Source organism: Jaculus jaculus, chromosome 11 (genome assembly GCF_020740685.1).
Source record: "Jaculus jaculus isolate mJacJac1 chromosome 11, mJacJac1.mat.Y.cur, whole genome shotgun sequence".
NCBI lineage: Eukaryota > Metazoa > Chordata > Mammalia > Rodentia > Dipodidae > Jaculus > Jaculus jaculus.
In genome coordinates, this window is record NC_059112.1 from 60,144,265 (window position 1) to 60,154,064 (window position 9,800).

At 40.8% G+C, this 9,800-nt stretch overlaps 1 protein-coding gene across 1 annotated transcript; it reads right to left on the reverse strand.

The window, feature by feature from the left end:
- Positions 1–948: 948 nt before the first annotated feature.
- Positions 949–1,752, reverse strand: LOC101593977 (transmembrane protein 254-like). The gene has a single exon (XM_004673086.2). It carries the CDS (start codon positions 1,748–1,750, stop codon positions 1,376–1,378), a length of 375 nt encoding a protein of 124 aa, XP_004673143.2. The 5' UTR covers positions 1,751–1,752; the 3' UTR covers positions 949–1,375.
- Positions 1,753–9,800: the final 8,048 nt, after the last annotated feature.

The window sequence follows — 9,800 nt, forward strand, 5'->3', positions numbered from 1 at the left end:
TTTTCTTTTTTAAGTATTTATTTGCAGCAGAGAGGGACATGAAGAGAGGGGACGAGTGCACCAGGGCCTCCTGCCACTGCAAACCCCAGATGCATGTGCCGATTTCCGCAGCTGGCTTTACCTGGGTGTTGGGGAATTGAACCCAGGCCATCAGGCTTTACGGGCAAATACCTTGACTGCCCAGCCATTTCCCCAGCCAGGGGTGAGTCATTTCTCATAAGCGTTTTTAATACAAACAACTGGCCCTGCTGTATCACACATGGAGACTGAGGAACAGGTGGTTCTCCAGGGAAGGCACCCTCCTGGCCCAGGGTTAGGGGACAGAGGCAGTGACCGCTCCTCCTCAGCCTGTCAGTCATCAGGTACATCCAGGTGAACAGGGAGGTACTAGTGAGCTTGATAACCCATGGGCTAGAGTCAACAGACCAGGAACACTGGTGTGAGTGTACACCAGAGCTGAGCAGGGCATCAGGGCAAAGACCCACGGAGAGGTGGCACTGCCAGCAAGAGGCAGCCTTGAGCTTTTCTGTTGCGATAATGGGGCACTGATTGGACTCAGCAGTTTCATATGGAGCAGGGGAAAGTGAGATCGGGGTCCTGACTTTGTGGCACCATGGATGGGGCACAGCCAGCTGGAATACAGGCACCTAGGGGCAAGGGAAGCTAAGAGGTGGCCTGAGTTGGACAAGCAAGATAGCAGTGACCATCAGCTCCCTGCACACTACAAGCATGGATTCCCGGAGCCACAAGTAGGGCAGGAGCACCCCTAGCTGGCAACATCATGGGGGGCTCAACCCTCGGCTGTCAGGTCTCAGCAGGTCCCTCGAGCCTGTGTGACAGCTCAGCTGCACCAGGCTCGTGCTTGTGTCCCTGATCTTTCTCTGTTGTTGAAGACACGGAAGTAGGGGATGAAGCGCATGCCGCCCAGGTGCCTGATGTAGATGGAAATGATACAAAGTGTCACTTTATCTTGGTCGTAAAAGATGAAAAAAAACAAAACAAAACTGGAAACTGAAGCTAAGATGTCGGTGGGAGAATGAGGATGTGTCTGTCAGAAAGTGGGGCAAAAGGGAACCAACAAGCAAAGCTAGTTGGTGCCTCAGCCACGTGGCAGGGGAGCCCTGGCACAGCCAAGGACCACAGGAGGAGGCCCAAAGCTTCCTGCCATGCAGGTGAGAACCGGAAGGCCAGAATCTTTCCTATTTCTGTCCCAGGCAATAACTTGTCTCTTCCAGGTCAATCAGAGCATCTAAGAGGAAACGAGTAACTAGAGGGTCTTAGCTTTGCTTGACAGACGGCGTCCGGGAAGTAGAAAGCCTTTGTAAACTCAGCATCAGAGTTTGAAAGTAAAGGCGGAGAAGAAGCGCTGCGCCATCTAAGTGCGCTTCAGGTGCTTTGGCCGGTAAGTAATGAGGATGGAGAGAGACGCTATGCCGAAGAGGAAGGTCTGCAGGAACCAGAGCAGCTGAGCCTGGCTGTCCGTGATGCCCTTACGTTTGCACAATACCATGGCATAGAAGGACTCTCCCACATGAATCATCCACACAAGCCAATACCCATAGAGCAGGAGTTTGTAGTGGTGGTCCACCAAGTACTGGGTGAAGGGCCCCAGTGGTCCAAGACTCTGATAAGGGATATTATCAGGCCAGAAGACAACCCACGTGTAATAGCCAAAGGAGAGGATGATGACCGGGAACCACAGCAGACTGCCCCGCTGGAAGAAGGCTGCGTCGCCCGTCGCGGTCGCCATGGCGGCTGTACCACAATGAGCTTTTGATCAGAGAGTCCGACAAGGTTTCTCAAAAGAAAGACAGATTTCTGTCCGAGTAGTTGATGACCCACCAAAGGTTAGTGGTAAGACCCTACTACTGAAGACACTGTATGTGGTCGACATGTAAAATGGAATGGCATGGCTGGAAGCAGGAAGAGAGTCAGTCCCCAGATAGTCAGCGTGCCTAGTGCCAGAAGGTGCTACATGGGTGACTGGGGGAAAAGGACCAATATCTGTCCAAGCAATTCATGGTCTAATCTACGTAGCAGCAAATAACCTGTTGTGATGCCCACACAAATGCAATAGTGACACACAGCCATGGTGGGGAACCAATTGCTATTGATTTGGCTAACTGATCCCCTCAGTGGTATGGGACCCATAGCTGGAGCTGGGAAACAAGTCAGAACCATAAGTCCACTCTCCATTATCAAGCTACTATCAATCGTGGGCTACAAGAGGGCCTACACCTATTAAATTCTATATAAAAAAAGTAAGGGTTATCGCATTTGTGCTGGTGCTAACATACTCTCCGTTGGAGAATCTGCTTCACTTTTTCAAATAGATGTAGATCCTAAGGAGAGAGCCACCCCATCATATCTCAAAAGGGCCCTAGCTGAAACTAAGAAAACTTGGCAAAACAAGCAAGGGTGCTGTTTTCCTGGTGAACTGGGTACCAGCACGAGGTGAAAGGAGATCAACACAGAGGAAAATCAACTCCTACCAAATCAGATATCCAGAGACCCAGAGGCCCCTAACACCTCATCACTAAAGCAGACCAAAATGAACCCAACATGGCTCAGGAAAATTTGGCGGAAGAGGGGACGGAAGGAATGTCAGAGCCACATGTTGGGTCATGATATGCAGAGACATTTATCCTACCCATAACTGTTGGTCACTCCAGAATGCATGACCCATATACCTCAACAAGGAGTGGCCAAGGGGAGGGGGTAGGTCATGGATAAGCCTAATAATGGTACCAAACTGACTGTATTTGCTGAATACAAAAGTAACTAATAAAAAATTTAAAAAATTTAGGTAGGTCATATAAATCAAGGAAATCATCAGATTTTATATACTTAGTGGGATATATGTTTTTATAGTATGATTTTTTTTTTGAACTTCTGTGGTATCTGTTGTGATGGTGCCTTTTTCATCTCTAATTTTATTAATTTGTGTCTCTTCTCTCTTTCTTTTGGTCAGATTTGCTAAGGGTTTATCAATATTGTTTATCCTTTCAAAGAATCAACTCTTTGTTTCATTGATTCTTTGGATTTTTTTGGGGGGGGGGTTCTATTTCATTAATTTCTGCCCTAATCTTTATTATTTCTTCCCATCTACTGACTTTTGGTTTGCCTTGTTCTTTTTTTCCAAGGCTTTAAGGTCAATCATTAGGTCGTTTGCTTGTGACTTTTCTAATTTCTTAATATAGGCACTTAAAGCTATAGGTTTACCTCTTAGGACTGCCTTCATTGTGTCCCAAAGGTTTTGGTATGTTGTGTTGTCATTATCATTTGTCTCTATGAATTTTTTGATTTCCTTCTTGATTTCTTCACTGACCCATTCATTATTTAGTAGTGTATTGTTTAGTTTCCATGATTTCGTGCATGCTCTATAGCTTTTCTTGCTATTGATTTGTAGTTGGATTCCATTGTGGTCAAATAGAATGCAAGGAATTATTTCAATTTTCCAGTATTTAGTAAGATTTTCTTTGTGTCCTAATATATGGTCTATTTTAGAGAATGTTCCATGTGCTGCTGAAAAGAATTATATTCTGCAACATTTGGATGAAATGTCTGTATATATATGTGTGTTTGTGTGTTTGTGTGTGTGTGTGTGTGTGTGTGTGTGTGTGTGCACTTTTCCTTTTCTTCATCATGGAGGATTCTTTCAAGTATTTTCTGTAGAACTGGTTTTGTCTTCAAATGCTCCTTCAAGCCTGCTTTTGTCATGGAATGTCCTTATTTCTCTGTCTGTTTGAATGGATAGCTTTGCAGGATAAATAATCTTGGTTGACAGTTATAATCTTTCAGAACTTGGAATATATCACTCCAAGCCCTTCTAGCTTTTGAAGTTTGTGTTGAATAATCTGCTGTGATCCTAATGGGCTTGACTTTTTAGGGAACTTGATTTTTCTTTCTAACTGCTTTCAATATTTTTTCTTTGGATTGTGTGTTTGGTTGTTTGAGTATAATGTGGCGAGGGGATTCCTGTATCTGCATTGGGACCTCTTTCCCAATTTGGGGGAAATTTTCTTCTATGATTATGTTGAAAATGCCTACTAGGACTTTGGAGTGAAATTCTTCATCTTCTAATATACCCTGAATTATTTTTCTTCTCAATTTCTATTTTCCATGATTATAAAAAATATCTCATGGTAATGCCATCCCCCCCCAATTTCCCCTTTGTAATTCCATTCTCCATCATATCCCCACCCCCATCTCAATCAGTCTCTATTTTTTTTCTCAATTTTTATTAACATTTTCCATGATTATAAAAAAAAAATATCCCATGGTAATACCCTCCTTTCCCCCCCACTTTCCTCTTTGAGATTCCATTCTCCATTATATCCCCTCCTCATCTCAATCAGTCTCTCTTTTATTTTGATGTCATGATCTTTTCCTCTTATGATGGCCTTGTTTAGGTAGTGTCAGGCACTATGAGGTCATGGATATCCAGGCCATTTTATGTCTGGCAGGACCACATTGTAAGGAGTCCTACCCTTCATTGGCTCTTACATTCTTTCTGCCACCTATTCTGCATTAGACCCTGAGCCTTGCAAGGTGTGATCAAGACGTTACTCAGTACTCCAGTCACTTTTTCCAGCACTATGATGCCTTCTGAGTCATCCCAAGGTCATTGTCAGCTGAAAAGAGAAGATTCTGTACCCAAAGTGAGAATAGTGTTAATATAATATGATAGAATAGAAGTGCTTCCTGGGCAGTTTGATAAGCACAGTAATTTTATCCAGACATCAGCAGACACCCCTAGGGCTCATAACTACACCTGTTTTAAGTTTTCAGTATCAGGGATGTATTCCCTCCCATGGAGTGGGCCTCCAGTCCAATTGGAGGGTAGTTGGTTTCCACCATGATAGACATGCCACTATTGCACCTGTTGGCTCATTTGGCCTGGCTGGCTAAATATAAGGCTTGCAGTGTCCACTGTTGAGTATCTTCACTGGTGGTATCTCTTCCTGCCATTGAATTACATGTAGAATGGCTTCTTCCATCTTTCTGTCAGCTGGTCTACATGGAGGAGTTTATCAGCTCAGTTCCAGCAGGATTTCTCAGTGTCCTTGCAGCCCAAGTATTTGGAGTCTTTAGCAATCGGGTCTTACCATCTATTCCTGGTGGAAAACCAAGGGCCTTGGCAATGACCTATAATGTTTTGGGGGCATGAGGGACCTCCCTGACCAACAACTTACTGGAGGTATCCCATCCCTGGCACTGAAAATTTTCTAACAACAATCTATGGCTCCTGAGTGTTTCATTGTCCAAAACTGGGGGATTCCATATGATTTATTTGTATCCTCTTAGATTTTGATTAGCCCTGCTTCCACCTTTGCTTTACTCAGTCTCTTTCCCTGACCTCATTTTGGACCTTTTCACCCACATTAATCTATTCTACTTACATATATACAATGCCAACCTATTAAGTACTGTCCTCCCTTCCTTTCTCTTCCCTTTATACCGCCTTTTGAACTTACTGGCCTCTGCTACTGAGGTTTTCCCTTCTCACACAGAAGCCCAATCATCTGTAGCTAGGATCCACATATGAGAGAGTATATGCAGCGCTTGGCTTTCTGGGCCTGGGTTACTGCATTTACTATAATCCTTTCCAGATCCATCCATTTCTCTGCAAATTTCATAACTTCATTTTTCTTTACCGCTGAGTAGAACTCCATTGTATAAATGTACCATATCTTCATTAACTACTCATCAGTTGAGGGACATCTAGGCTGGTTCCATTTCCCAGCTATTATGATTTGAACTGCAATAAACATGGTTGAGCATGTACTTCTAACGAAATGGGATGAGTCCTTAGGATAGATGCCTAGGAGTGCTATAGTTGGGTCATATGGGAGATCAATTTTTAGCTGTCTTAGGAACCTCCATACTGATTACCACAATGGCTGGACCAGATTGCATTCCCACCAACAGGGTAGAAGGGTTCCATGTTTTCCACATCCCTGCCAGCATTTATGATCATTTGTTTTCATGATGGTGGCCAATCTGACAGGAGTGAGGTGGAATCTCAATGTAGTTTTAATCTGCATTTCCCTGATGACTAGTGACGTAGAACATTTTTTTTAGATGCTTATATGCCATTCGTATTTCTTCCTCTAAGAATGTTCTATTTAGCTCCATAGCCCATTTTTTGACTGGCTTGTTTGATTCCTTATTATTTAACTTTTTGAGTTCTTTGTATATCCTAGATATTAATCCTCTATCAGATATATAGCTGGCGAAGACTTTTTCCCATTCTGTAGGTTGCCTCTTTGCTTTTTTCACTGTGTCCTTTGCAGTGCAAAATCTTTGTAATTTCATGAGGTCCCAGTGATTAGTCTGTGTTTTTGTTGCCTGAGCAATTGGGGTTGTATTCAGAATGTCTTTGCCAAGACCAATATGTTGGAGGGTTTCCCCTAGTTTTTCCTCTAGCAGTTTCAGAGTTTCAGGTCTGATGTTAAGGTCTTTAATTCATTTGGACTTAATTCTTGTGCATGGCGAGAGAGAAGAATCTATTTTCATCCTTCTGCAGATATATGTCCAGTTTTCCCAACACCATTTGCTGAAGAGGCTGTCTTTTCTCCAATGAGTATTTTTGGCATTTTTATCGAATATCAGGTGGCTATAGCTACTTGGGCTTACATCTGGGTCCTCTATTCTGTTCCACTGATCTACATGTCTGTTTTTGTGCCAGTACCACGCTGTTTTTGTTACTATGGCTCTGTAGTATAGGTTAAAATCAGGTATGGTGATACCACCAGCCTTATTTTTGTTGCTCAGTATTATTTTAGATATTCAAGGTTTTTTGTGATTCCAAATGAATTTTTGGACTGTTTTTTCTAATTCTGGTAAGAATGCCATTAGAATTTTGATGGGAATGCATTAAATGTGTAGATTGTTTTTGGTAAGATTGCCATTTTAACAATATTGATTCTTCCAATCCAGGAACAGGGGATGTTTCTCCACTTTCTAGTGTCTCCTGCAATTTCTCGCTTGAGTGTTTTATAGTTTTCATTGTAGAGATTCTTTACTTCCTGGTTAGGTTTATTCCAAGGTACTTTATTTTCTTTGATACAATTGTGAATGGGAGTGATTCTCTGATTTCATCCTCTGTGTGTTTGTTGTTAGCATATAGGAATGCTACTTATTTCTTTGTATTTATTTTGTATTCTGCTATATGCCTGTAGGTTTTTATCAGCTCTAACAGTTTGCTGGTAGAGTCTTTAGGGTCCTTTATATATAGAGTCATGTCATCCTCAAATAATGATAACTTGATTTCTTCCTTTCCAATTTGTATCCTTTTTATATGCATCTCTTGCCTTATAGCAATGGCTAAGACTTCCAGTACTATATTAAATAAAAGTGGGGATAGTGGACGCCCTTGTCTTGTTACTGATTTTAGTGGAAAAGCTTCCAGTTTTTCCCCATTTAGTAATATGTTGGCTGTAGGCTTTTCATAAATAGCCTTTATGATAGTGAGATATTTTCCTTCTATTCCCAGTCTCTGTAGGACTTTTATAATAAAGGGATGTTCGATTTTGTCAAACGCTTTCTCTGCATCTAACAAGATGATCATGTGATTTTTGTCCTTCAGTCCATTTATATAATGTATTACATTTTCAATTTGTGTATGTTGAACCATCCCTGAATCTCTGGGATAAAGCCTAGTTGGTCAGGGTGAATGATCTTTCTGATATATTTTTTTATTCTGTTTGCCAATATTTTGTTGAGAATTTTTGCATCTATGTTCATGAGGTTGATTGGTTTGTAATTTTCTTTTTTTGTTCTATCTTTGTCTGGTTTTGGTATCAGGGTAATGCTGGCTTCCTAGAAGGAATTGGGTAGGATTCCTTCTTTTTCTATTTTATGGAAAATCTTAAGAAGCAATGGTGCTAGTTCTTCCCTAAAGGTCTGGTAAAATTCAGCAGTGAATCATCTGGGCCTGGGCTTTTTTTACTTGGGCGATTTTTGATAAATGCTTGGGTCTCCATGCTTATTATAGGTCTACTTATGTGATTAATCTCATCTTGATTTAATTTAGGTAGGTCATATAAATCAAGGAAATCATCCATTTCTTTCAAATTTTCATACTTTGTGGAGTATATACTTTCATAATGTGTCCCTATGATTTTTCGAGTTTCTCTGGCATCTGTTGTGATGTTACCATTTTCATCTCTAATTTTATTAATTTCTGTCTCTTCTCTCTTTCTTTTGGTTAGATTTGCTAAGGGTTTATCAATCTTGCTTATCCTTTCAAAGAACCAACTTTTGTTTCATTGATTCTTTGGATTGTTTTTTGTTTTCTTTTTCATTAATTTCTGCCCTAATCTTTATTATTTCTTACCTTCTACTGATTTATGTTTGCCTTTTTCCTCTTTTTCCAAGGCTTTAAGGTGAAGCATTAGGTTGTTTACTTGAGACCTTTCTAATTTCTTTTTTTTTTAAATATTTATTAGCATTTTCCATGATTATAAAAAAAATCCCATGGTAATTCCCTCCCTCCCCCATCCCACTTTCCCCTTTGAAATTCCATTCTCCATCCTATTACCTCCCCATCTCAATCTAATTTCTTAATATAGCTATAAAATTACCTCTTATGACTGCCTTCACTGTGTCCCAGAGATTTTGTTATGTTGTGTTCTTACTATCGTTTGACTCTATACAATTTTTTATTTCCTTCTTGATTTCTTCATTGACCCATTCATCATTTAGTAGTGTGTTGTTTAATTTCCATGATTTTGTGTATGCTCTATAGCCTGTCTTGCTATTGATTTGTAGTTTGATTCCATTGTGGTCAGTTAGAATGCAAGGAATTATTTCAATTTTCCTATATTTATTAAGATTTGCTTTATGTCCTAATATATGGTCTATTTCTTCTTTTACTTCTTTGAGCATATATGTAATCATTCTTTTGAAGTCTTTCTCAGGCATTTCCTCCAACTTCTTGTCACTGGAGGTCATTTCTGATGCATTAATACTTTTTGGTGGATTTATATTGTCTTGATTGTTGGTGTTTCTTGTGTTATTATATATATATTTGCATCTTGGATTAATTTAATGCTGGGATTTTCTAGTTAGGTTCAGTATTATTAGATGTATCAATCAATCTGATGTTATATATCTTCAGGGTAGGATCTTAAGGTACTAGGTGTGGCTCTCAAGGCTCTCAGAGTATCTACAAAAGTGATCCTAGGTGTTGGGTTTGCCTGCTATGAGAGTATTCAAGTAGGCTGAGTGGAACCAAATACAGATGGTTTCTAAAATTTACTGACCAATGTACACTTTCAATGAAAAACAGCACAGAGAATTTATGCAAGAGTAAGTATTATGACAACCAGATCCTCTAACTGTTCCTTAGGGTGTGTGGTGCCCCACACCCTTAACCTGTCAACTAGGAAGTTAAGATTTCTGGTCTGTTGAGGGTTCCAAGTCAGCTTGTGACCAAGTGAGACCCTTCCCTAATGTATAACAGAAGAGGAAACAAAGCTACTATAAATTAAGAAGCATTTAAGAATGGCAAATCTGATCATCCATCAGATTTAACATATAATTTATCCTGATATGGAAGGTACAATTAGCACTTCTGGTTCAGGCCTATATACCAGGCTTATTTGGTGGCTACTGACCTGGTATAATCCCAGTTACCTTTTGGGATGGTTTTGGTCTCAGTTATGCTGTTCTCCTGTTTGGGTCCCTCTTTGGTGCATTGTAGGTTCAAGTAGGCTGGCTGCATCATTGGATCGCTGCTCTGTTTGCCGGTGCTGGGTGCTGTGATCTCCCTTCCGCTGTTCTCTGGTGCTTGC